The sequence below is a fragment of the Botryllus schlosseri genome, unplaced genomic scaffold (genome assembly GCF_051294905.1).
Source record: "Botryllus schlosseri isolate E-star unplaced genomic scaffold, Bs_hap1 Bs17a, whole genome shotgun sequence".
Taxonomy (NCBI): domain Eukaryota; kingdom Metazoa; phylum Chordata; class Ascidiacea; order Stolidobranchia; family Styelidae; genus Botryllus; species Botryllus schlosseri.
In genome coordinates this window covers 232,223-259,006 of record NW_027648626.1, presented here as the reverse complement: position 1 = coordinate 259,006, position 26,784 = coordinate 232,223, and the positions used below count along the sequence as shown (strand labels likewise).

Below are 26,784 nucleotides of genomic sequence, written 5' to 3'. Positions count from 1 at the left end.
TACGCGATTCAGAATCGAATCACTCAGGTACTCTATTTTGCCCAGCCCTATTTACGAATCGACCAGCATCAGCTAGCTTGGCTGGGTACTCAACCCCACAGGGACGTGTTGCGCATCTATTGGTACATTGTTGTTTGCAGGATATAAATTTACTCCACATCCCTGATATCTGATCCTTTTTATTCTTTGACATTTTATGGATAACGAAAGAAGTACTTATGTAATAATATTGAAAATAAACAGGGAAATAGCGAAACATCACAATAACAGCTTATAGACTTCTTTCGGGACCTCATTCGTATCCCGGAAATATGTCTTCGATGAGAAAGAGTTCGTTATCTGGCACCAGACGAACTTTGCATTTCCCATTAAATATATCTTTCGCGCTTGGCGGCTTTATTTTGGATTTCACCCGGGGTATGTTATTATCGCGTGCCCGGGCTGCGTTGAATCGTGAAGTTCCCACTCCAGTTGTAGTGGCAGGATAACGATCCACATTCATTGGTTGCCTTTGATTGTAATTTTGCGAGTCCATAGCCTGGATTGGTGCCATGCACGACGAACACATCATTGTATTGGGTGGTGCCTGATTGAAAGGCTCTGTTAATGTGAATAGCTTCAAATTAATTTTAGCATAACATCACAGAAGATCGTACGGGGTCAAACCAGTGGCAGATATAAAAGCAATGATTTCCGAGTCAAACTAAAATTACTTTCATTCAGGGTTGTAACCACGTCACAAGGCTCAGAGTCATAAGTCAATCTCCCTTTTATAGTGTTGAACCGAGTCATTTTCGACTCACCACCGAGTCAAGTCCGAGTTCAAGTCAGCGAAGAACGGGTCGATTCGTGGTTATGGTATTATGACTCGAGTCCAAGTCCAAGTCATCGTGTTGACTGCTCAGTTTGCAGTGGAAGTCTTGTTAAACCCGCTTTTTATAACTATGTTTGGTGATGTCAAATGGTAAGCATTTATGATATAATGATTTTCCTCACTTTCAGCAGTTTCTGGTTGCATTTTCAAGTACCAGTACCAATAGACGGATTTCCTATAGGGTGGTTACTAGGGCTGGGCACAATGATTCGAGTACTCGAATCTGAATCGAGTATTAATTTCAATGAATCGAGTCGAGTAGTAAAACACGATTTTTTCCAGTACTGAAATTATACGCTCTTAGCAACTGAAAGCTAGTTTACTAGCAAGAAGTATAGTTTAGATAATATTTTCCACTAAGGAAGCCTTGAAACCATGATTAGCTCTGTCACAGCTTACAAGACACATTACAAAGCTACTAAAGTTACTTTTAATAACACATTCCCGATGTCATGATCACCCCACAACATTGTCAAGAAGTGCAATGACATCGGTATGGTCGAAAAAAGACCAAAGTATCTTTAATGTGAGGGATAACAGCCATTATGTTCTTTGTGGCGGCATAAAAGGTACATATTTGAACTTTGACATAGTATATTTTCATGTGACGTCATAATGAGTGATACTCGACTCGACGAATATTACGTGATTCAGAATCGAATCACTCAGGTACTCGATTTTGCCCAGCCCTAGTGGTTACTTTACGATTCTTCGAAATTACAGTGAAATCTCGGTCTTGGCTGTCTGAGTCTCGAGCCATATGACTTGGTTTGAGTCATGCGCAATGACTTGAGTCCAAATTGAGTCAATACACAAATTGACTCGAGGCGAGTCTTTTCCGTATTTTGAGAAAATTACTCCAGTGGAGTGATCAGAGAATTGTGACTCGAGTCATTACAAGCCTGCTTTGATTAGACAGGATAGGAAAACACTCAAAAAGTGCACTAACCTATAACTTCACACTGTCAATTTGTTCACCAAACGATTTTCGACAGGCTACGATCAGTAGAGAATGTCAAGTGATAAACAAAGGTGGATATGTTATCAAACTATTCCATTTTTACTTCAACCACTTACTCGTCTACAACTTACTCTCAATCCATGAATTGAACAATATATACAGGGTTGCAATGACTCGAGTCATGATTTTTTGGTGACTTGACGCGAGTCATTTTTGAAAATGCGTAAAATGACTCGAACCAAGTCATATGACTCGAGACCAGGACGGCCATGACAGACATTTGATTGTAACTTCGAAGAATAGTAAAGTCACCATATTATTTGTATCTCGTCTATCAGACCTGACACTTGGTAAATAGGGCCAGAAACTGTTAGTACTGAGAAAAATCACAATAATATGAAACCGAGCCATTCTATATCGCTCGAAGGGTTGAAAAAAGTGGGTTGAACTGAAAACTGAACAGCGAAAATAATGACGTGGACTCTGGTCACAGCACTGCGACTCGGACTCTACTCTCCACTCACTGACTTGGACTTGACTCGGTGGTGAAATGAAAACGACTCAACTTGACTCGGAACCTTGTGACTTGGTTACAACCCTGAATATATCCATATTGAATTGAACCAATATATTCGGCTGACACTTGTCAGGGGTGATCGTCCGCAACTAGTTGAGAATGGAAGAATATATTCATATTGAAGTGAACCCGAATATTTTCGGCTGACACTCTAGCACAGTGGTTCTTAACCTTTTTTCCTCCAGCGCCCCCTTTCAAAAATTATCGTGTTCCAGCGCCCCCCAACCTCAAATTGTAAGGAATGTAATAAAGACAATGAGTAAGAGGGAGTGCCGTAACAGCACTTCTTCAGCACCCCTAAAAACGATTGCCTTGCGCACCCATAGCGTGATAAACCAAACTTCTGAGGGCTTCGCCCCCAAGAACCCCATAGCGTGATTTCGATGGTCAGCAAAGTTTGTGTGGCCTGGTCGCCCTAGGTACCAAAATTTTCTATAATGCAAGGATGGATAGGTGGTATTTACATATATAAGTCGCTATAAACTTTTTATCCTCTCAGCCCACGTAATCAGATTAACCAGTAGCGCTGAGTGAGCTGTTGTATAGGAAAATATAGGGCACGTAATTAATAATTAAACATATTCGGGCGTGCCCGTAGGTACAATTAATTCGTTACCAGGGCCGTAACAGCACTTCGTCAGCCCCCCTCCCAAACAAAAAACGTTGGTCTTGGGCCCCCCATCGGGTGATAAACCAAATTTCCGGGGGGCTTCGCCCCCAGACCCCTTCCGGCTGTCCGCTATTTGCTGATACTATAGTCATCTACATTGGGCGTCCATTTACTGAGGCAGGTATTCTCGCCTAGACGCGCGAAGCGCGAAAAATTTCACTAATTAATGATATAATTGGTCAATATGATCGGGAATTGCATGTATACTGAGATCAATTTTTATCCTCTCTCTGCTCACGTAAACAGATTTACCGGTAAAGCTGAGTGATGTGTGATTGAATAGGTAGGACCCCTCAATAATAATTATACATCTTCGGGCGTATACCCGTTGGCAGGAACGAAACGGCACTTCGTCAGTCCCCCGAAAAAACTTGGGTCTTGGGCTCCCATAGGGCGATAAATCGACCGCCCACATCACGTTGTTCGCTTTTGCCACGGAATCAGCTGTACTGTTTAGCGAGCCAGTGCGAAGTGCGAAAACTTTCGATAATTCATGCTAAAATCGATCAGTAAGATCGCTTTATATTGCTATCAATTTCTTGTCCTCTCTGCTCACGTTACCAGATTTACCGGTAGAGCTGAGTGAGGTGCAATGTTCCCTCTAAGCTGCGCACGTGCGCAGTGCTGACACGGTCTCTGCGCACAGAAAATCTACGTTGCGCACAACAAATCCGAAGTTATGACCTCTTTTTAGTCGTTACGCACTGTTGTCAAAGGGTCAGCGCAGTGAGTTGTTGAGTGTGTACAGACTCGTCAAAACTTAAAGCGAACATTGCAAGGTGTCTAGGAAACTGTAGGGCACGTAACTAATATTTGAACATATTCGGGAGGGCGAACCCGTTGGTATGACTTCGTTACATGATGTTATTTCATGACCTGCTATCTGCTATAGCAAAAAATATAGAATCGCCCAACAGGGATATCCCTGTCGCCAAATCGTACTAAACTAAAAGACGCACACGATTTCAAATTGGTATGTCTTCACTGGTGTATAATTTTTCCCTGCCAGATGGAATTCGTCTTCTGGGGTTCAGATTGCCAAGACAGGAACATTCGGTGCCAGTCATTTAGGCGCCCATGGACAAATAAACCTATATGTATTTTGAAGGCTATATATAACGAAGTTTTCGGTGTTAATTTGCTCTGAATACTCATTAAGGATATGTCCTACCACCACATCTACTGCGAAGCCATTTTTCTCCAGTGCCCCCCCATACCGCCCCCCTGATCCCAGCGCCCCCATATCGCCCCCTGGGCGTTTCCGCCCCCTTCAAAATCGTCAGCGCCCCTTGGGGGGCGCTGGGGGCAAGGTTAAGAACCATTGCTCTAGCACAATGGTCTGGAACCTATGGCTCTTTCGGGTATAAGATATGGCTCTTTGCCAAATAATTATTATTGTACTGTATTAATCAATATTGCAGCGACTAGTTGCTAAATTTTCATCGCAGCCAGAATAATTATTCTCGTGGCAGTATAAACATGTATTTGAGAGGTAAAGACAATGTCAATCAATTGTATATAAATATTCTGCACCTCCAAAAGAGCCTCACGAAAGGTCAGTTGTTTTGCCTATAAAACGTTAAGAAGAAGTGGAAGAAGTCGTAAACGTAACCACTTGAGTAAGTAGCACAATAAGGTAAAATCAGGGTTGTAACCAAGTCACAAAGTTCCAGGTCACAAGTCAATATTACGTTTATAACTTTGACTCGAGTCAAGTCTAGTCATTTCCAACTCGCCACCGAGTCGAAGTCATTGAGATCACCGTTCATTATTGAGTCCGGGTTCAACTGTATTAGCTGTTAAACTCTTGGGGCGGTATCTAAGGCCTAGGATTCATAATATACCAATTTGTCTCACTCTAAACATGTTTACTCAAACGGATAAAATTGGGCTTCTACGGTTATTTTTAAAGTATCGGTCCTGATACAGGAGACCGGAATCAAGTCATATAGAATGTTTCGAGTCCTGCGAGTTCAAGTCGAGTCAGTGCACAAATTGACTCGAGTCATTACAACTCTGCAAGCAGTTTAAACCAACTTCCTTATTCAGAAAAAGTACCATAATACTTTGTTACTGACCACTTCTGACTGTTGCCCATACCTTTAGCATTAGACTGAACTTTCGTGAGCATTCTTCCGCTCGCCCCAACCGCCTGCAGATTTGAGACCTTTATATTCGTGCACTTATCATAAAGTGTCTGGCCTTTGTCCGTGATCTATCGTAAGCAAGACACGAACATGAGTCATGCGTGGCATTATTAAATTGTTGACATTCAGGTCACCGATCTGTAAGCCCGCAAGCGGCTGACATTCTTAACTCCGGTCAGACCTCTCATCCAAATCATGGGACTGTGAAACTTGATACCGTGCGGTCCCACAATACTGCCACATCCGAGTACCGATGCCTGGTGCGTTTGGCCCTGAAGCAGAGGAACAATCGTTGGAAAGTGGCAGAGGTGGACAAGGTACAGGACCAGCCAAAAATCCTTACATTTCTGATTTTTTGGGTCGTTTAAATTGACAATTGCAAAATATATTCATATTGAATAAGCCTGAATATTTTCGGCTGACACTCGTCAGGGGTAATCATCAGCAACTAGTAGAGAATTGGAAAGAACATTGTATATCGACAATCATATCACAAAATTTGACGTCACTGGCATGGACTTTCGAAAAATCGAGACCACTTAAGCTCAATGTTCTATTTCTAGATGGTAGATTAACTCCTTATGCTGGCACAATCACTCAGTCATTTTACTAATGCCCTTTTTGTTCCCGCTTTTAGTCGATAATGGTGTTGAAACGAGGTCCGCACTATGACATCATAGCACAAAACCAACCCGTCCTTGACTACATGACTGGACAAAATGTGTGAGTGATGTCGGAGTGATTCGATCCTCATTACGAATTTATAATCATATGAATGAAGTTGAAAAAAATCCAAGTAATGAAATCCTTCATGAGTACTAGAAAAGCACAATTACTGCATTACAGATATTATCTGCTGTTTTCCACACCACCATACGTACCATGACAGAGCACTGCAATACGTCCCGACCCGGAATAATCAGCTGACGATTGATAAGTTCTGACAGTTTGAGCAGGTCATTACCCACGACATTGGTAGGTGGTGGGAGATCCTGGGTCGGCCTTTGGGCGTCAAAGCTCCATATTGTACACGAGGGCCGGACCTCTTTGCGAAAGGCGACCTTTCGTAAGAAAGAGAAATTGCAAGATTAGTGAGTAGACCTGGGCTAAATGTCAACATGTAGACATACAAAACACATTCTATTCATGGCCTTCACAATTCATTTGCAACACTCAATCAATGACTCCATTTGGCTATCAGAGCCCAGAAAATTGGATTAGATGTTGTCCTGTCCTGCTATAATCGGTCATCGTGTATCTATCGGAAGACAGAAATGTCAACTTCTAACTATGTCAGTAATATTTCAAGATTGAGCTCACAAAGATTTCGATAAATAGCCCTATACTGCGTACCGGATTCAGCTTCTTGTTTTGTGAGTCGAGTCGATTGGGAAATTGCGGACGGGACTCGAAACCGGATACTCCTGATATCAACGAAATCGAGTCTTCGCTCTGAAATAGTTTGGAAATGGCAAATACTCATTTCTGTTAAAACCTGGACGAAGCAATCCATTGTTTTGTGAATACTTCCAGTAATATCAGAGTTGGACGGATTGTATTCCTACTCGACCAATTTATGCAGCCATATAGATACCTAGAAATTTGTCAAAAACACAGAACGCTACGTCATGCTACACTCGCTTCAATTTCCATAGTAGAAAATAGAACTACTAAAATTGCTGGACAGCATGGCTCTTCTATCATAACCGTGGATATCATTGTACGTACAATATCCATATGCATGCTACTCTAATCAGTGTATATCAGTGGTCAATATGTTTAGTGCCACTGTCAAAATCGTGACAACTTGCTTTGCGCACATCGTCGTAACAATATCGGAATAAATATATGTATACCACTGTGTCTGATGCTACCAAGTAAATTTCCAAAACTACGCCCCTCCCCTACCGACAAAATAACAGAAATAAGGATCCTTAAAAGTACTTAGGAACAACATGCGACATTACTCTTATTGCCTTTGTCCATAGCATGCAGCAACATAGGAAAATGCATGATGCGTCTACTTGAATAAAACACAATGATGACATTAAAGATTTGAAAAGTACACTCTATGATCGCATTAAAGGGGTGGTATGGTCAAATGACCATGCCAGTTTCACACCTAATAATTGCAGGTATTAGATCAAAAACTACTTTCTACTTGACTTTACTTATAAAACAGTAAAAAATGCAGGGTTCGGCTCTCAAAACTCTTATTTAAAAGTAGTCAAGTAGATAATGGATACGCGAGTGTAAATATGTGGCCATAAGTACCTTATTAATCCATCCTGGTTAAAACTCAGGCGGCCACATAATACAACTTATTAGCATTCAAATGCGAAAATGATTACAAAAAATACTCTTAACCAAAATAAATACACATTACCGCATCACAGCACATCTGAGAATGATCCAACACACTTGCCGTTGGCTTCTGGACTGAGTGACTTACAGAAGGCTTCGGTTTCGATAGAGATACATTTTCCGCTGACTGCTGGACCGCAACATTGCCATCTCTGAGTAACAATGCTTGATGCGTTTGGCCCTGAAAAGAAAGAAAACATTCGCAGCTAGGTTGTCGAAGTAGCCAGCGTTGCATGCTACTGAAGTACAAGCAGAATTGACAGCATAAAATTTCCACTCAATGGCTGTCCTTTCAACACTCTTGTGATGCACAGTTCATTTTGTGCATCAGTAATCTACAGTACCGGTAATGTTTTAGAGGTGTCAGTTAAACGTGCATTGTGGTAGATTTTTGTTTTTATGACCCACCAAAAATTTGCAGTTTCCTTGCAGATTAGTGTAAGTTTTCCACAGGTTAGTAGAGGTTTAGAACCACTGGCAAAAGAGGTCATGTATTTCCGTTTTCAAATCAAATACAAGACCCAATGTCATTACTTGACTTCAATCATCACAATTGATACTCAACTCATATTCAAGTGGTGCCAACTTACCCCTAACTAGCCCAGAAGCAATACCAACGGTGATACACGGGAAGCACCGCATCGCACTTATCTTTAATGAAAATATGTCCAATTCAAAATTTCTACTTGAAATAATTCGAAATGTGAAGGAGTTCTATGATCTAAAAAACAACATCAATTTTCTACTTAATTGCGAGTAGAAGTAGCTATTTCTAATAGGATACATCAAGACTACTTCAAGCACTCAAGTATGTAGCAATTCAAGTAATCACTTCTCTAACATGTCATTCGATTATGAAAAGGATTACAAAAAATTCTTGACATAAAAGGAATACTCATTGCCTCATCCCAACACCTCTGAGAATTATCCTCTAAACTTGGTGTTGACCGCGGGACCACGTGACTTACAGAAGTCATTGGTTTCGATCGCGATACATTTGCTGTAGAAACTTTTGCTGAAGCCAGTAACCGCTGGACCACTTGACCTATAGAAGACATTGGTTTCGACAGCGGTGCATTTGTTGTAGGAACTTTTGCTGAAGCCATTGATGGCTGTACCACTGGATCACTTATAGAAGTCATTGGTTTCGATCGCACTACATCTGCAGAAAGAACTTTTGCCGAAGCCGGTAATTGCTGGACCATGAGACTTGAAGAGGTCATTGGTTTCAATTGTGATACATTTGCTGTAGGAAGTTCTGCTGAAGATGGCACCTGCCGGACCCATTGACTTACGGCGGTCATTGGTTCCGCTCGTGATACACTTGCTGTATGAACTTTCGCTGAAGCCGTTGACTGCTGAACCATTTGACTTACAGATGTCATGGGTTTCGATCGCGATACATTTGCTGCAGGAAATTGTGCTGAAGACGGTAACTGCTGGACCTTAAGACTTGAAGAGATCATTGGTTTCGATTGTGATACATTTGCTGCAGGAAGTTTGGCTGAAGATGGTAACTGCGGGACCCGTTGACTTGCAGCGGTCATTGGTTTCGATAGCGATACACTTGATGTAGGAACTTTCGCTGAAGCCGTTGACAGCTGGACCATTTGACTTACAGAGGTCATTGGTTTGGATAGCGATACATTTGCTGTAAGGACTTTTGCTGAAGATGTTGACTGCTGGACCATGTGATTCACAGAAATCATTGGTTTGGATTGCGATACATTTGTCGTAGGAACTTTCGTGAGATCTATAATCATTCCTTCATTATGATGCAGATTTTCCGATGTGTCCATCAGCGAAACCGTAGCTGTAACAAAAACTTATTTTCAATCAACTTCTCACCGACTCTATTGTTTTGAATGCAAACTTTCCAAAAATTCTAATTCAATTTCAATCCTGAACCATATCTGCCGCAAATACCAGTGTGAGAATTATCAGAACATGTATACTGTATGTCAGGGGAGGGCAAACTATGACCCGCGAGAATCTTAAGAAACTTATGATAAAATGCATACTAAAAATCGATTTAATGCAGGGACTTGATTAAACCTTTTCTTAGTAGGCTATAATATTTCACCATGATAATTCTAAGACAGTAGTTCTCAAACTGGGGGGCGCCCCCCTTGGGGGTGTGAAAGCATCCGAAGTGGGGGGGGGGCGAAGCTGAGATCAACTAAAGAAATTTTTCGCGCTCTGCGCGATTTACAGCCTGTTCATATTCATTGCTCTGTATTTAGTTTCGTGATTACTAGTCTTCTTGCCATTCTATGGTCGATGGCACGCCCATTCTTCGGCAGCTACTTTCAAACGCTTTGCACAAAATCTTAACGGCTTTCCTGTGAACTTCTTCTAGGCCCAGTGTCGTTTTTTATCAATAAACTATAGAATATGACGTTATAATGGAGGATTTGTAAGATTTTCTAAATTTTGGACAACCCTAATAAACATATAACGATCGGTTTCATAGGCAAGCGGAAAATGTCATATGTGTTAATTGAAGAGGTCATGGTTAAATGATCTATAACAGTGCTTTTCAACCTGTGTGATGGTTCGCACTGGTGCGAATGAAAAAAATTGCAGTGCGAATAACGAAGGAGGTGCGAAGAGTGCGAATGAAAATCCGGATCAAGTGCGAATGACGAAGGTAGTGCGAATGAAAATCCATATCAAGAGCGAATGAAAACCGTGATTAATTGTTAACTTTTCTGACATGGAATAATTCAAATAAACCTAATAGGAAATTTAATATCAGTGTAACTTTTGTAGTTGCGACCCAATTGTAAAACTTGATACGACGCATCACTCATCGTAGCCCTCACAAGCCGTAGTGAATTAATATTCCCTCACTCTAATTATTACGTAACCAAAAGTGGCAGTATAGAGATCTCTACACTACAGTCTCTATATAGTGGCTGACATACAGTACATCAGCCCGTCTGAGGCCGCGACAGGCTGGAAAAATGACGTCAAATTGACTTTCTGCTTTCTTTCGCTAAACAATCGTCATATTTTCGTAATAACTGCTCGATTTGCGTGAGGCGCGAGGATAGTAGTAAATACCATCATTACAGACTCACATTTGCAAGTTACTGTAACGCAAATTTTTACCCCTTCAAGGGATATTACAGTATGGACCGCAAAGGCTTAATTTTGGGTCTACACGGTGCCAGAGCTATATGTTAATATGTAGGTATTATTGAATTTATTGCAAAAAATCCTGCGATCGTTTCTACATATCGTAGCTAATAAGCGAGACACCCATTAAATGCGGCTTTATCATGAGAATTCATGATAAGATTTGTCCGACTGTTGTTTGCTGCAAAACATGGTCAAATACCGTTGGGATGAACTAGTGTAGGGGTGTGCAACGAGCGAGTTAAGGCCTATGAGACTCATTCGTTTCGAGGTCAACCCCTTCTGCGTCGGGGCACATGAAGACGTCAGATATGTTTCGTTGTCTGCACGGAATAGTCCCGTTCTTGCAATCTGAGTAGACAGTAGTACAACTGTGATACGCAGAGGAATTTAATTCGCTCTGATTTGAAATCGAGTGCGTCAGACATGTTCAGTAGAGCTGTATCGGTAGAATTGTGGTATGCGCGTTCTGTATGTCATGCATGCCCGTAAAATGGTAGCATACAACTGCAATGTTAAAAATAAATTCCTTTTCGTGGATGAGGCTCGGGTCGCGAGATGTCACCAAAACTCAGATTTTGGTGGTAGTCTAAAATCTGCTTTACCACATGAATTCTTAAGTTAGATTGAGCCAAAGAGTAGAACACACAGTATCATGAGTTGTTTGCTCCTCTCATAAACTTGCGAGACAGAAGTTGAAGCAGCGTATCATCAGGTAGCGGGCTCTAATGCGCCTCTCCTTGATCGTTTTGCACCTTATGTTCCAAAGAAATAAAGCGAAAGCCTCGAAACAATCATGTACGTTTTTCATCCTTTCGACAGATTGGAGCCTCGCGGGACCTTTGTGTCAGCTCTCAAATACGATTTCTGCCAGCAAGCATTTTTCACTCGCGAAAAATACGCTGTATTTTGGATAGGAGTGCAGAACAGATTTTAAGACCTGGCCATCCAAGCACTAGTATAGACGTTTTTGTACAAATTCCCCACAACATTGTTTGGCCGAGAAGGGTTTTAGTGAAATAATTGGAAGCAAAACGAGCGGAAAAAGTTGCCTTCTTATTGAGACACTTGATAGCTTAAGCAGCATAGTAGCCAATTTGTTGCATATCTGAACAAAATGTTGTTAAGTAGGTCTATTTTCATCTACTTTTTATAAAACAATTTTCGATTAGTTTGTGCGAATGAAATTTATTTTACAAAAAAAGTGCGAACAGAGCACAAAAAGGTTGAAAAGCACTGATCTATAATATATGTGTTTCAATGCTCCTACAGCAGGAATATAGAATTGCAATTGTATAATTTCTCTATGTGATAACATTGGACCACATATTAATCAATGCATACAGATGAGAATACTATAATAGTTGGCGAGTTAGCGTGGTGATATGATCTACATCTGCAACACCAATGAGTTGCGGGTTTTAGTGCTAACTATACTCAGAATCCCTACCTAACTGTTGGAGGTTTATCTAGGCTCCTCTTCGTCATCTGATCTGCCAAACCAGTGTCTTAAAAAAGCCCGGTAGTGGGCCGTGCTACAAGCAGGCTGATACGGAATCAAAGACAATCGGCCTGGACTGGTGTAAATGACCATTGCAGTCATAAACACCATGAAAAACACAAACGAACAAACTACAATTGTAATGCCCTCTACTTAGCAGTAGATACAATGGATTTACCTGACGTGGCAGTGTCTGGACTAGCTTTCATGGTAGAAATTAATTTCGTAGCAACATCAATTTCCATAGATGAATCAATTCTGCGCGCTTCATACAGGACGCCGGAATCGTCAATTTTAAACGGGATTGCAAACTTGACAAATTTCTTCCGAGCATGAATGACCTCATCTGTCGCAACAGTCTTTTTCAATATCGAGATAACTTGCGATTTTGAAGATGGCACGTTACCGCTGCAAATCGGATTTTCCTGTTGGTACACTAATAATCATGCTCATATCCCAGTGTAGAGCAATTTAAAAAGCCAATAGAAGAAACTATCACAAAACAACTATCGGTCCGGCTTATATTCTGTGATCATGATACTGGGGATGAGTTAATCTGCCCTTGATTTAATAGTACACCCTAACAAAGCAAAATTTAATGTGATGGTTGCAATTGTTTATTCTCCATAAGCTGATCTAGATGAGATGCAGCTGGGTCGAATGACGTGTGAAGTATTTAACTATGCTGTAATATTACCTAAGAAACACATTTACTGCCTACTATCTGAAATGACTTTGACCTCTGAAACTAACTGTGAAATGCCTACCACGGATTAATAACCACTAGGCTTAATGAACAAGTACCATAAACCGGGGTAACTTTGGACTTCAGGGTAACTTTGGACAGTTGAAAATGTGATATTTAGAGCACTGGAAAGTGGCTCCTTCATCTGTGTCAAAGTGTTTCGTCAACTATATTCGTTATGAACGGCCTGATGGCTTTTTAAAATGGAATGACAATGTTAATAATTAAGAGTTTGCCAAAATATGAAAAAATGGGTAGGCAATGAGCAGAGAGATTGTAATCGGTTGTTAGCTACTTCCAAAACTTATCACATACTCCTACAGATGCGCCTGCTGAATATGGGATATTGTAAATGGCGACAAATATATCCATCGGAGGACATAGGAAAGGGAAAGTGTATCTTTTAAAGAACAGTGATATATTTGAAATCGGCAATAAATCACGGTAAATGTTTACTGTCAATTTCTGACACAGCCAGTGAGATACCCCTTATCACCCTATGCTATTTATAAGTTCCATTTGGTGAAGGTACGATGGAAAATTGAGATAAGTGATGAATAAGGCGGCATTGGCCTTCATAAACTACCCAATATGTTTTTTTTTGGGGGGGGGTCAGACAAAAATCATGCAATAGGCCAGACAAATACTACTTTGTTTCAGTTTTAGCCACTGTTCTCATCAACTCTTGACAAATAAGCCTCATTTACGAGGTTTCATAAACAATTGAGTGTAAAGGCATGCAAAAAACTACATTGTCCAAAGTTACCCCGGCATGTGCAATCAAGGATAATTGGAGAATTATCAACGAAAAACTCCAATAACTCCACTTCTACTAGTCCGAATTGAGTCAAATTTTATTTGCATCGTCTCTGAAGACAGCTCAACAATTTCATGGGGTTGACAGAAAAATTTGAAATTTTTTTTTTTTCAATTTTCCTGTATAAATTAAAAATTTTAATTGGATCCGCGGAGCCCTATACTTGTTAGAATTGAACCAAATTTGGTGTGCAGCGTTTTTTAAGGTAACCTGACGATTTAATCACTGAATGGCTGGAATCCGGAAAAAAAAAGTTATTTTTGAACAGCCCTAGTGCACATGGACAATTTACAAAAATAAGGTAGCCTACTTATTTATGACCATGAAGATGTTGGATCAGGTAATTCTAATTTTTGCTCCATGGCCCCTGAAAAACACAAAACTTGCCTCCCCTACACCCTAGCATTTCCAATATACAAAGCAGAATTGTTGAAAATTGTCCAATGTTACCCCGGTTTACGGGTATCGTAGTATACACTACGCATAACTGAATCAATTAATCGGGCACATTTTGAACAATGAAAATAGCACACTCGCGGAGAACTGACCGAGCTACGCGACTTTGCAGTAAACAGCACCGACATATCGTCAAGCTTATTTCCACCATCCACACGATCCGACATTTGCAAAAGCGATCGGCTGCTTTCGGTCACAGACATTCGGTCCTCGTCTGTCGCTCGCTCCTGAATGGATATCTGTAAGAGCTTTGTGAGATAGGACAGAAGTCGGTCCCTACCTGGGCTATCTGCTTGATTTTTTTGCTCAAAGCAGACTGTTGCTGCACGAGCAATACAAGTCTCCGATGGCATCTCACTAATTTGTTGAATACGTCTTTGCTGATATTCATGCCTTGCCTGTATGGATTAAAAATCCCATATTCACATTTTGTAATATTGTAGAAACAATTTCTGTGTGACATAGTCTGATATGTAGGAATGGGAATTTCAACCCAACACAATTTTAAACCCGCGAAAGAACAATTTTTCACATCTACGAGACACGGATTAATTATACTGCCCGGTGGTCAAATTAGTTAGCAAATGCTACTCAAATAAAACTAACAGTAATGAGTCTAAATTTCTGCTAATTACAAGTGGATGTTGAACTTTACAGGATGCGTCGAAATATATACATCATATTGCTTCTAGTGTTGGGATCAAATGATTACCTTCATGTCACGAGTCATTGCACATTTTGACTCGAGTCAAGTCAAGTCAATCGCTTTTTGATGGTGACTCGAGTCATGTCAAGTCACTCGTTTGTTGGAGGTGACTCGAGTCCAGTCAAGTCACGAGTCAAGTCACAATTTAAATCAAATTGAATTTTCGAAGTATGAGTGATGATTCAAAGTCATTACATTTTGATCGTTGCGTGAAAGACAGATTAATTGGCCATTTATCTTTAATCAAATAACGAATATAAAGTCAAATACATGCAAAAAGGCGTTGTATCACTCACCCAAACGCAGAACTGCTAATAAAATACGTAACTATACAGCTACATGCTACAGTCTATAATTATCATCCGAAATTGAGTATCGAATACGTGATCATTTCTTTTGCGTTCAATTTAATTATGATGAAACAATGGAGCATCAGTGATATGTACAATCAGTGACTGACTGGTTACTCTCACAATGAAATCGGCGTATTGCGAACGATCCGAACATACATTGATGGAATGATTTATTTTACACCGTTTACTTGATGACTTGAAATTGACTGGTGGCTTTTGATACGAGTCACGAGTCAATGCACATTTCTGAAGCGCAGAGTCAAGTCCAAGTCAAGTCATTTAAGCAAAGTGACTCGAGTCAAGTCATACGAAAAAGTTGACTCGAGTCAAGTCAAGACTCGAATCATCCCAACACGGTTCGCTTCACATTATTCTCTAGTGTCTAACCCAAACGGATTATTCAGTTATTTCTAGGGTGTGGCCTTGGAGCAGGATTGGGTTTGGATACCGTTTTTAGGAAACCGGTTCATAATCCGAACAACAATTATAGCTCCTTTGCACACGACACTACTATCCGGTTACTGAAGAAATGTACCTCATAGACATACATTATAATACATGGAAAGGTGGGCATCTGATCACAAGACTACCGTACTCTAAATCGTTTCTAATCCTTCCTTTCATATCATTTCATCGCGATGCTGCGGTGTTTTGATCTCATGAATTTATACTGATACTATTGATAGCGTATTCTTACTTTCTCATATTTATCAAGTTTTCTTTCTCTTTTTTGTTATTCAAGGCAATGGTTTTGATCAAATCTTTTATCGCACATTCTTCGGCCGCCAAATCCGCATCTAGAATATGTAATATCGTTTTATCATAACAATAATATCTGGGTTGTTCACAGCAGATAGGTAAACTATGTAGGATCTAAGTAACATGGGAAACCATGATTTCTCGGCATCAGTTACACCATAGTGTCCTATATGGTGTCGACACAGGCAAATCTCACGCCTCTGAACCTCTGAACAATGCTGTCTGGGTCTTTTTCTCCTGAGCTAATCTCTCGTTTCGCCAGACAGCATTGTTGCGTCATGAAGTCAATCTCCATAACAATGAAAAATTCGAGGCTGATTGTGAGAGTTCCAGGGCCGTGAGTGGAATAAAGTTTATATTTTCGTAATCAGTGCAGAGTCAGCATTCGATTGTTGCCTATTTTACCAAATTTATTGCTCGGCAAGCCGGTCAAAAATGACCGTCAAATTGCCTGTAGCCAAATGGAAATTGTGACGTGATACAATTTCACTGAGGTGTGAGATTTACCTGTGTCGACACCATATAGGACACTATAGTTACACCATCAAACCACGTCAGAGTGTACCAGAGCTGGCAAGTAGAAATCTCTATTCGAGTGTGTAAATATTTTCTGTTTAGAGGAGAGGTAGATTCACAGTTAAACTATCTCGATTCAACACTGGATGAAAAGATCAAAGCGATAAGTGCTTTAGGCCATAAGAAAAGGTGGGGGGGAATATTAAGTATAGACTACCACATCAAGTGGATCAGTGGCAATCCAATATATATTCTAATTAAATGATGGAAGAATAATGTAGCCTACATACCAGATTTTAGACAGCGATTCAAAAATATCTCATTTTTCAAAGTTGAAATCTTGATTTCCAGTAATTCTATGTTCGGCGTGGAGTTGTAGTGAATCGTATTGGAGTTCTCGGTCCGACTGAAAATACATCAAAAGCGTTAAAGACTCTATGATTCTCACTTGAATATCCAGTTACCTCACACCCTCATCAGACGTGACTGTGTTATTTGGCTGAACAGTGGCAGTATCTGCGGTGAGTGTTTCATTCTGTTGTGTAGCGGGAGTTGATTGGCAATCTTTTGCCGAGACACTTGCTTGAAAATTGCTGGCTTTAGTCAAACTGCCTTGAACCGGTATTACAGGCTGCAAATGATGAACAATACTGATGAAATTGTGAAATGATTTTGATTTAGAACAGGTTTACTGATGTAGCATGGCTCTCTCCCTCCGATATACAAGTCTCTTGACTATCCGCCATTAATGGCGTCACACCTTCCTTCTGTTGAAAATTGTATTCCAAACTTTTGCTCGGATGAGGGCTGTAGATGACATATACAATTCAGGAATTCAAGTAAGTACATAAATATATGAATACATGAGATTTGTTATGTAAAACCAACCGGGAATACATCAGAGCATTGGCAGCCTACAGGTAAAATTCACTCAGTGATTGTCTTTAATATTGCCAATTATGTTTAGCCATCAGGCATTGTTCATGCAATTATGCTTGGGTAAACGATACAAGTAAGATGACAGTTTATGGATCTACATTCAACTGTCACAGCATTGAATCCATAAAATCATATAAATGTATGAGGCGAGTTGACATTTGGAACCGAATTGCGCCACCGGTACTATATTCTACAACGGCACTACTCACAAGCCGTATCTCCTCAAGTACATAGCCTATTGGTTTACAGTATATACTTACATGTCTGTCATGTTTGAAAGTAAAGATATCGAGTCCGGCGATGAGAATGACCGATTTGACAGTGAATCCGGGATTTCTTCGTCTGTCCGGCTGTATGCAATGTAGTTATATGCAAGTTTTTGAAATTCTCTTTATGCCGACGATTACCCCTGATGAGTGGTGGCTCGAAAAGCTTCGGGTTTTGATCTATTTCTAGTATGAATATATTATTAAAATGTATATTAAAGTTCTGTACCCCAAAAAGTCTCTTCAAATACTTTTGACTGTATACATGAGAGTGTTTTATACTAGAACGTAATCAGGCCATGGCTATGAACTCTGCCATCAGCAAGCATTTGGCTGAGAATGTAACTTGCGCTAAAAACTATCGCGATGAAAGATTTTCTATATTGGGCAGAGGCCGCACTAATTTCCATCTGTCTGCACTGGAATCGACTTATATTAAGGCACGGGATGCGATACCAAAGAAATACCTTGGCCGAAACTTAGGATTCGTCCATTGTCGATGGCCGCGCTGTGTGGGCGTGACTAATAACTCCTGTCCTTCCAATCTGGGCCCACAATGCGAATGCCACCCGGCGCATCCACAAAGGAATAAAGCCATGCCAATTTGTGTGTGCGTCCCACGAAAGATATTCTTTTAGTCTGCTACGTTTGGGCGAGTACAATATCTTTTGATTATACAACAGACTGGAGGTCGCGAATTAACAACATACAATAAAGTAATTATAACAACAGACCAGATGCTATAATTATGAATTACGTGCCCTAGATCTACAGGTAAATCTGACACTCGGGGCTGAGAGAGGTTATAAATGAATAGTAATATAATGCAATCACCAATATTATTGACGAAATTCAGTTTTGAAAATTGACCAACGGTTGGACTGGGGGACGAATTGCTGTTTTGGTTCTGATTCTAGCTTCAACCCACGCTAACATGTCAGGCTATATAAGCGTATGGTTATGGCGGCAGGTCCAAATGCTGAGTAACGAACTGTGAAATAACGATTGACGTCTGTTTCAAGTAGTTACATGAGAATAAGATATAGTGAACATAAAAATTCTGCCTTCAACTTAATACATATACTGCGAACTGCTGTTACGAGAAACGGCTAAGCACGGCTCGGTTATGATATACATCAGCAGATGTTTATTTGTAATGCTTCGTTGTGAAAACTGCAATGTTTTATTCGACGAGTACAAAATTCCGAATCTTCGTCAGGTGCACGTGCGTACGTAGGCCTCCTGCTCGCCAAGCAGCAACGGTAAACTGCGTTTAACTAAGCACAACCAAACATCAATACATAAGTTACTATTTGAAACTATAGGCAGAGTGGTGATCAATATCCTGCTGCGAGGTAGGGGCTTCTGTAGTGTATTGATAACCTGATATAAAACACGGGGGTGTTCTTACAATCACACTACAATGTCCATCGCGTGTCTGTTTACAATGTGTGGATACTTCTTACGCAATGACGAGCGGAGCTGATACTTCTGACGTAATAATGAGTAGTGGCGTTTGAAAACAGACGTTTGTGCTATCGCTAACGTGGTAAATTATCTCATTCTTGTTCACGAATATTCAGCAGTTTATGTCATAGTCCTTGTACAAACGAAAAGTAATCGTTCTTTCACAAAAAAATCGATTAGATATGGGAAGTAGTCGATTACGATTACGATTACTTCGGATTTTTTTCGAATGTAATCGATTGCGATTACGATTACTTCAAAATGCTGTAATTGTCGTAATCGATTACGATTACTATAGATAACTAACCTACGGATAGATATACAGCACCCGTCGTCACGCTTGCTTGCTCGGAGGAAAATACTTCTCAACAATCTGAACGCAACGTAATTGCCAATCCTACAGCTGACGACCCGAGCGCTCAAATTAAATAAAGTTGGTCTTATTTGAAAGCTACTGTCGCACTGATTCCGAAAATATACATTAAAATCAGATCAGGACGATGGAACCGCCTCGAAATACACCGCAAAGTCTGAAAATCGGCATTGTTCTAAACAATCGCAGCGACGCACCACAATGGCCATAACAATGCCTCTTGCATGTTTGCGATTGTTCAGAACAATGCCGATTTTCAAACTTTGCGGTGTATTTGGAAGCGGTTCCATCGTCCTGATGAGACTGTAATGTACATATTCAGAATGAGTGCGACAGTAGCTTTCAAATAAGACCAACTTTATTTAATTTGAGCGCTCGGGTCGTCAGCTGTGGGATTGGCAATTACATTGCGTTCAGATTGTTGAGAAGTATTTTCCTCCGAGCAAGCAAGCGTGACGACGGGTGTTGTATATCTATCCGTAGGTTAGTTATCTATAACGATTACTAATCGCGATTACCCCATGTCTGATGGTATCATCGCATAGCAGTGGACAATGTTGGACTGGAAATCATTGCACTGCACAATGTACCGCGTGCTCAGTGCTCATGCTCACGCATCGTGTACTGTGTCTTTGAGATTCACTGCGTGCTGCCATACAAACAATGTATTCGATTTATTAGTATATGTACCGATAACCTAAACTGCGTCTCCCGAAGACACGAAACCTGTCACCTCGATTATTTTTCGAGCAAGCAAGATTATCTAACAAATGTTTATGGCATTTATACCTGTTGAGAGCGCGAAAACACGAAAGATTTCGTGTTGACGGTAGAGGCCGACTTTTATCAAAATGACGAGTGTCAGCTGAAAATATTCGGGTTCATTTCAATATCAATATACTATTCACTTGGTACGGTACTTAATTTGAAATTTCCATATCATCCATACTCTTACACAGAGGGGGGCCGACCGAGGTTGGCTCCAGAATTCCTACCTAAGTGTTGCAGGTTTATCTAGACTCCTCGCTATTCCTACCTAATGTTTTGGAGGTATATCTAGGCTCCTCCTCGCCATGACATTCGTGTAAACCAGCGGTGGTCAAGGCCAACCAGCGGCCATAGAAGGAAATTTGTGCGGCCGTGGACTCGTCATTCACTTACCCTCTCCATCAACTCTACCGTTGAATAAGTTTAGTGACATCTTGAAACTGAATAACATCAAACCGTAATTGGCGTAGGCCTAGCGTAATTGATATCAGCTAATGCTAAATCATAACGTTCAGAAGATATTTCTTCAATTTTGAGTTGGATAACCACCAGTCAGAGAGTCTCCTGAATCGATCACCCTACAGCATCGTCATAATCGTTATCTTCTATGCAATAGTAGGAGTAGGGTATCCCTAAATGGACTGAATCATATAGTTATCGAGTTCGGTCCCGGATCGGGATCAAAGAGGACTTTTCAGAATCACGAAGTGGGTTCACCTGTTTGTCTGTTTCAACATTCGTCAACAGATCAAACATCACCAATTGTTATTGACCACCATGCCCGGCGGTAGGATAGGGTTATCTGACAAAGATCGGCAAGAATACCTATCGTCATTCGCAATTCGCTGGATTTCTGCTTGTCCATAAGCAATGGTATATCACCTAGGCTTACCATACGTCCTCTTTTAATAGGATTTGTCCTCTTTTTTGACTTTTTTGAAAGTGTCCTCGGAGGACGCCCTTTTGTCCTCTTTTTTGAGATTTTGTCCTCTTTTTTGAAAATTTAGGTCTGATATGCCGCAAATTAGCACAGAAGTGACGGTCCGGCGGATATTTCGGAGTGAAAAACGGTGAATTTAGCTCTGAGCGAAAGGATGACTTTTTTTTTTTTTTTTTTAAGTCAACCGACCGCAAAGTGGGAAAAATTCACCGGTTTTTGAGAATTCTACTCCGGTTTTGTATCTTGCAAATTTCTGAAAAAGTGTCCTCTTTTTGCATTTTCAAAATATGGTAAGCCTAATATCACCCCAACGTTTGTATCAATTGAGAATGTTCGGAAAATCTTGAAACGTGATTTCAGGAGGATAAGAGTCGTACCGGCGAAAACCGACACGATAACTACCGTTAGAGCGTTTGGAGTTACGTGCTCAATAGACGCACAGCATCCTGGTAAAACGGTCGGCATCCCAGCAAACACAGAATATATTGCATATATATTGTGTATATGTCTCAACTACTTCAAAATATATCTAGTCATATGTATTGTTTATATAAATCTGTCGACACATTTGCACATATATAGGATATCTTCAAAGATACCTGTATGACATTGTCATGATATCTTGCTTGACCCCAGATGACCCCTGACCCTAGGTGACCCCTGACCCTAGTTAGGTACCTGGACCTGCCACATCCTGCACTGCCCTTATCAAGGAAGACTGACTGATAATTTTACAAATCATGCATGGCTTTGTTCGTGTATTAAATCAGCACAGAACTGCGCAATCACTTCAGCAAATATTGCTGCCTAAGCATAAGTTCGAAATCGTTGTCGGAATTGTCAGACTCTGTGATGACAGCCTTGTTCCTGTTATCTTCTTTATCGCCAACCTATAACATAAACGAGTAGATTAGTACAATTGATTATTATCACTGTAGAATAAAAGTTGTTCTGTGTTTGGTTGTGAGTAAAGTGGGATGGTGGTCCAAGTCACATTCACCAAAAGACTTGAAGTCCTCTTTCAAAAGCGACATGACCTTTACTTTTACACTGAAGATATAATCAACGCAGTTACGCTGTCAAGATGAGACACCAGAACCTGTTCAATAATGCCTGAGATAGAGATGATTTTCATGCTATTGGCGTCATGAAGTGACTGCTGCTGGAAACGGATTTCAAAACCTTTAGTTTGGGCACGGGGTGAAGATTTTTCTCCACATTATTATTTTAATATTAATATGGTAATAGTTGCCTGTGAGAGGCTGATGTGATATTGATCGCTCCTTCCATGCACAACACAGCAAATATATGCAGTGGTTCCCAAACTGTGGTCAGCGAGACAATTTTTATGACTGCGTAGTACCTTCCAGAAATTCACACGATCCAGAAATTTTCAGAGATTTTAATTCCTTGAGTATAAAAATCTTTAGACAGGTTATTGTCTAAACCAAAATCGAAGTTGCTTAAAATTATTTTGTAGATCAACACAAAGTTGAGTTATTCAAATTAAATTTTAATCTCCCCGTGCGAGACAAATGCGACCAGCGGAGGGAAATTGTAAAGGTCTGTCTCGTAAATTTTCTCGTAAAGTTTGGGGACCACTGATATACAATGTTCTGAAGATGAGCGGTAACAACAATACACTTACAGTTCAATAATATCATCAAAGACACAACTGTCACACCACACAGGCTTAACTTAACAACAAAATTACCTTGCAAGATGCAGCAACAGTTAGAGATCTTGCAACCTGATCTTAAGTTCTTTTATCTGGGATCTCGAGGTCAGGATGAGCCGATCTGCATGCTCCTAAAAAGAGATATAACTAGATGAAGATGTCCACTGTCCAGTCATGGCATATTATACATCAGACAACGAACCAGTTTCATTGATATAAGAGACTGTTGGAGGTATAGAATTCCAATATACTATTGAATAATATATTCATATTGCAATATGCATAATGCATATTGCAATAATATATTCAATTGCAGCTGAATATTTTCTGCTAAAACTCATTAGCAACTAGAGTACTGAAGTAGGTAACTTAGCACATCACGACATCAGTATTCTTATTACCAAATATGACGTCAAACGATTAAAATGTTGAAAAATCGAGGCTAGGGCTCAACTTTTTTTTCGTTGATTACGTTTAATTTCCGTCAATAACCGTTGATAACTTACGTCTAAAAGTCTTTTCAAGTGTCACTCTTGTTGTTTTGACCCTTAAGACTAGGATTTTCATACTTTCTTTACAGCTATGCTGGTCATCATATTTCCGGCAATTGTACACCCCGGATTCCCATTAGAGCGGCTACCTGTAAAACATTATATTAGTGGTACACAATACAGATGGTACTGCCTTGCATTAATGGTTTGCACCAGAATTAACAATAACATTTATGGGCATTCTAGATAAAACCATCCACACCATAAATTTCATGGTCACGCTAATGAAAGGCTTGGTTGACTTTGCGATTTCGCAATAAATCACATTGGCAATTCAATTTTTGATAATAGAACTAATTTCGAAAAGGACCCCTGCTGTGTCTGAAAATGATTCCTTGGTGTCGGCGGACACCCCTGATTCAGACTGTCAATCGCTTTGTTCGAATGAGAAACAAAAACATACCAGCGCAGACTTTGCCGTTGTTCAACTTAGGTGTTCCAGCTGTGACAAGGTTTCACAGGGATCTTCAATTATATCTTCCAGTAAAATTGGGGCACTCGATTGAGGTCTTTTAGAGTCATTGTCGATATTATGTCTGAGGAAATCCATCATATGGTTTTTCTGCAACTTTATGTCTTTGATGCACAAGCTAAAAAGGATTCGATTACAAGAAAGTTGGATTGACCATCATATGTGATGTACTTACCATTACTTTATGACAGGCCACATTGTTGATGGTCAAAATTTTGTAGTTCAACGATGATTTTAAATGAAGGAGCATCTGAAAAACAGAGAGACTTTATTCTCAAATTCGAGAACGCATCAAAGTGCTAGGAACTTACTGCAGGACTTAGATCTCTGGCCGTTACATTCAATGTTGGGATCATAGATCATGCCATTCATGAACACTCTTTTCGCTAAATGATGGCAAACTTGCATTGCGAGCATCATTGATATCACTCCTGCTTGCCACAATTTCATTGCCAGAATCATAAGATGACCGCATTCTTGAAATTGGCATGTCTTGTATCTGAATACTTGGATTACGTTTCTTCCTTGCAGTGCAGGAAAAACATCATCTACAAATTATAAACGTTTTACATATATGTACCATATTTCACGGAATAAAAGGGTATACCTTGAGTCCTTGACCATCAGTTGACGCCGAATTATTCAAAAATTGTTTGTTCAGCTGACGTTTTTGTTTTGGCCGCTGCGCTTCATTTTCAGTCCAGACAATGACAAAGACGTGAGCAAGCCACTACTCTCCGCAGCGTTTATTATATCACTAAAAGCTACCTTCAATACATCTAAAACAGATGGATAATGTAGATGGCAAAGGTAGGCCCACTTGGAAAACAGTACGCTAATTCTGAGTTTATAACTTACTGGATGAGAATTTCATCTGTATCTTTTATACAGAGACCGATTGCGATTATCATATTATGGTTGCTTTTTATTCTTAGCCTTACCGTGCTATTTGCATTCTTACGCAACCACCAGACATGCAATACTATTATAGATACAAACAATTTCACACAATTCACAATTCATAAGATATAAGCTTATAAGCTAGTCTGATTCAATGAGATCACTTCTACATCGGTTTTCCAGCTTTTATGTACTACAGCAACAGCAACCGATTGTTCTTGTTCAACAAAAAGCACAACAGCAAATGATTGCTCGATTTATTGATCGACTAATACCCACCTATATTCATTTACAGCAAATCCTTAAAGTAAGGTTGGAGTAAGTTGGGATCTATTCATCTTTTCACCCTAACTCATTTCTCCGGAAGACACTTTCAAAAGGGGTTACCGGTGAAACATGAACTGGCTACACGTGAAACATTACATATATATGGCTCAGAGATTTCCTCGAGGCGTTTCGGATTTTGGTTGTTTCTTTAACTTATTGGCATGACGATTCATGATATACATAGCCCTCAAGGCATGCGATCCACTTGCAGAGTTTTCTTCCGCTTGAATGCATTTATCTTTTGATAGATTAGATTTATTCCGAAGTTTCAATGACGTGATGTTTGATTTTAAAATAACTCCCTCAGGGCAAGTCAGCACATTTCTTTAAAACTGCTTCTAATCAAATAAAATTTCTAAGCCGGCAATCCGTCTATTGCACACAATTTCAAATTTATTGCCACTAGGAATTGACTATATTTCATCCCGAATGTTTTTATCGCGTTCCAAAACTTTTCTGATTTGGGCCCATTCCAGCTATTCGTCAGCGAATATTTCATAATCGTTTAGTACACCTTTAATAGTGAGTGTTTGTATTGGTAAGGAGGAGGCGGGAAGTGCCCTTATACCGCAAATCCCAAGATTTGGCGCGCGCCCACGCTCTATCTCCACGTCTTATGAGAAGGTATGGGAAATATATCAACATACCTTTCACCATCACTGTTGTCCATGACTAGGATGCGAAACGACATCGGATCCCATAACTTGACATGTGCTCGTTCATGAATTCTCTTCGACGGCCTCTTTTCTGGAATTTGTTGCGTCCTTATGTTACCAGAACTCCCCGACAACTGTGCTAAAGCTAAGCAACACAGCATTATCGGTTACTGCGCTGGAAAGTGGTGCTGTCGCATTCTTGACAGACTCTAACACACTTCGTGCGACCACATTCCACTTTTCCGGGTAATTATATTGGCATACCCATTCGTGCATATATATACGCTAGGGTGGTTCAAAAATAACCTTTTTTCCTGAATCTTGCAGGTTACTTGATTAAATCGTTAGGTTGCCTTAAAAAACGACTCACACCAAATTTGAATTCATTCCAACCAATATTCGCGGATTTCGTAGAGTTTGAAAATTTTGAATTTGCCTAAAAATGCAAAAAAAAAATTCTGTCAAATTTTCCTTCCAACCTTATGAAATTGTTGCGCTGTCTTCAAAAACGATGGAAAACAAATTTGACTCAATTCCAAGCTGCAGAAGCGGAGTTATTCAAGTTTTTTTATGATAATTCTAAGATGATCCACCAATCAAGGATAATCCCAGAATTATCAAAGAAAAACTGAAATAACTCCACTTCTACGGCTTCGAATTGAGTCAAATTTGTTTTGCATCGTTTTCGAAGACAGCGCAACAATTTCATGGGGTGGGCAGAAAAATTTGAAAAAAATTTTTTTTTGCATTTTTAGGCAAATTCAAAACTTTCAAACTCTACGAAATCCGCGAATATTGGTTGGAATGAATTCAAATTTGGTGTGCGTCGTTTTTTAAGGCAACCTAACGATTTAATCAAG

The 26,784-nt window shown here is 40.1% G+C and overlaps 3 protein-coding genes and 1 long non-coding RNA gene across 9 annotated transcripts in view; all 4 read right to left on the bottom strand.

Annotated features, from left to right (window-relative positions):
• The window catches only part of LOC145459669 (cyclin-dependent kinases regulatory subunit-like), a 159,673-nt gene that overhangs the window by 130,690 nt on the left and 2,199 nt on the right, over positions 1 to 26,784 (bottom strand). The window contains exons 2-5 of one of the 5 annotated variants that reach the window (XR_013921522.1): positions 24,649 to 24,820; positions 24,353 to 24,589; positions 24,217 to 24,291; positions 24,015 to 24,159 (exon numbers count right to left, since the gene is read on the bottom strand). The exons of 1 other annotated variant lie outside the window; for it this stretch is intronic. Coding sequence is in view for 1 of the 4 variants with exons in the window: in XM_080338237.1 (XP_080194363.1) it covers positions 24,100 to 24,159; positions 24,217 to 24,291; positions 24,353 to 24,397 (180 nt within the window). In the remaining 3 variants the exon portion in view is untranslated. Of the gene's footprint in view, positions 1 to 24,014; positions 24,160 to 24,216; positions 24,292 to 24,352; positions 24,590 to 24,648; positions 25,088 to 26,784 lie in introns of those variants that run through there. 3 more of the 5 variants (XR_013921524.1, XR_013921523.1, XM_080338237.1) reach the window with 3 other exon arrangements.
• Positions 162 to 7,843, bottom strand: LOC145459781 (uncharacterized). Its single transcript, XM_080338329.1, has 6 exons — positions 7,616 to 7,843; positions 6,583 to 6,681; positions 6,111 to 6,290; positions 5,364 to 5,501; positions 5,183 to 5,297; positions 162 to 600 (listed from the first exon to the last, which is right to left on the bottom strand). The coding sequence occupies exons 1-6, from the start codon at positions 7,826 to 7,828 to the stop codon at positions 293 to 295; spliced, it is 1,053 nt and encodes a 350-aa protein (XP_080194455.1). The 5' UTR covers positions 7,829 to 7,843; the 3' UTR covers positions 162 to 292.
• Positions 8,567 to 17,109, bottom strand: LOC145459731 (uncharacterized). Its single transcript, XM_080338284.1, has 7 exons — positions 16,878 to 17,109; positions 16,010 to 16,109; positions 14,534 to 14,651; positions 14,331 to 14,480; positions 12,414 to 12,660; positions 8,712 to 9,406; positions 8,567 to 8,638 (listed from the first exon to the last, which is right to left on the bottom strand). The coding sequence occupies exons 2-7, from the start codon at positions 16,015 to 16,017 to the stop codon at positions 8,567 to 8,569; spliced, it is 1,290 nt and encodes a 429-aa protein (XP_080194410.1). The 5' UTR covers positions 16,018 to 16,109; positions 16,878 to 17,109.
• On the bottom strand, positions 22,084 to 23,991 carry LOC145459670 (uncharacterized). 2 transcript variants are annotated; one of them, XR_013921526.1, is made up of 3 exons: positions 23,525 to 23,991; positions 23,055 to 23,149; positions 22,084 to 22,230 (listed from the first exon to the last, which is right to left on the bottom strand). It is a non-coding gene; the product is annotated as an uncharacterized LOC145459670 (long non-coding RNA). The 2 variants fall into 2 exon arrangements; XR_013921525.1 differs by having other exon boundaries at positions 23,055 to 23,991.

Excerpts from the sequence above, each read along its gene's own strand:
- LOC145459781 (XM_080338329.1), bottom strand. The coding sequence starts at position 7,828 with ATGCAACGCTGGCTACTTCGACAACCTAGCTGCGAATGTTTTCTTTCT. Across the intron at positions 6,291-6,582 it reads AAAACAAGAAGCTGAATCCG|GTCGCCTTTCGCAAAGAGGT; the intron begins GTACGCAGTATA and ends TTCTTACGAAAG. Across the intron at positions 5,502-6,110 it reads TATTGCAGTGCTCTGTCATG|GGCCAAACGCACCAGGCATC; the intron begins GTACGTATGGTG and ends CCTCTGCTTCAG.
- LOC145459731 (XM_080338284.1), bottom strand. Across the intron at positions 12,661-14,330 it reads GCTCGGTCAGTTCTCCGCGA|GAAAATCCGATTTGCAGCGG; the intron begins GTGTGCTATTTT and ends GTGTACCAACAG. Across the intron at positions 8,639-8,711 it reads CTTCTATAAGTGATCCAGTG|GTCAAGTGGTCCAGCGGTTA; the intron begins GTACAGCCATCA and ends TGTCTTCTATAG.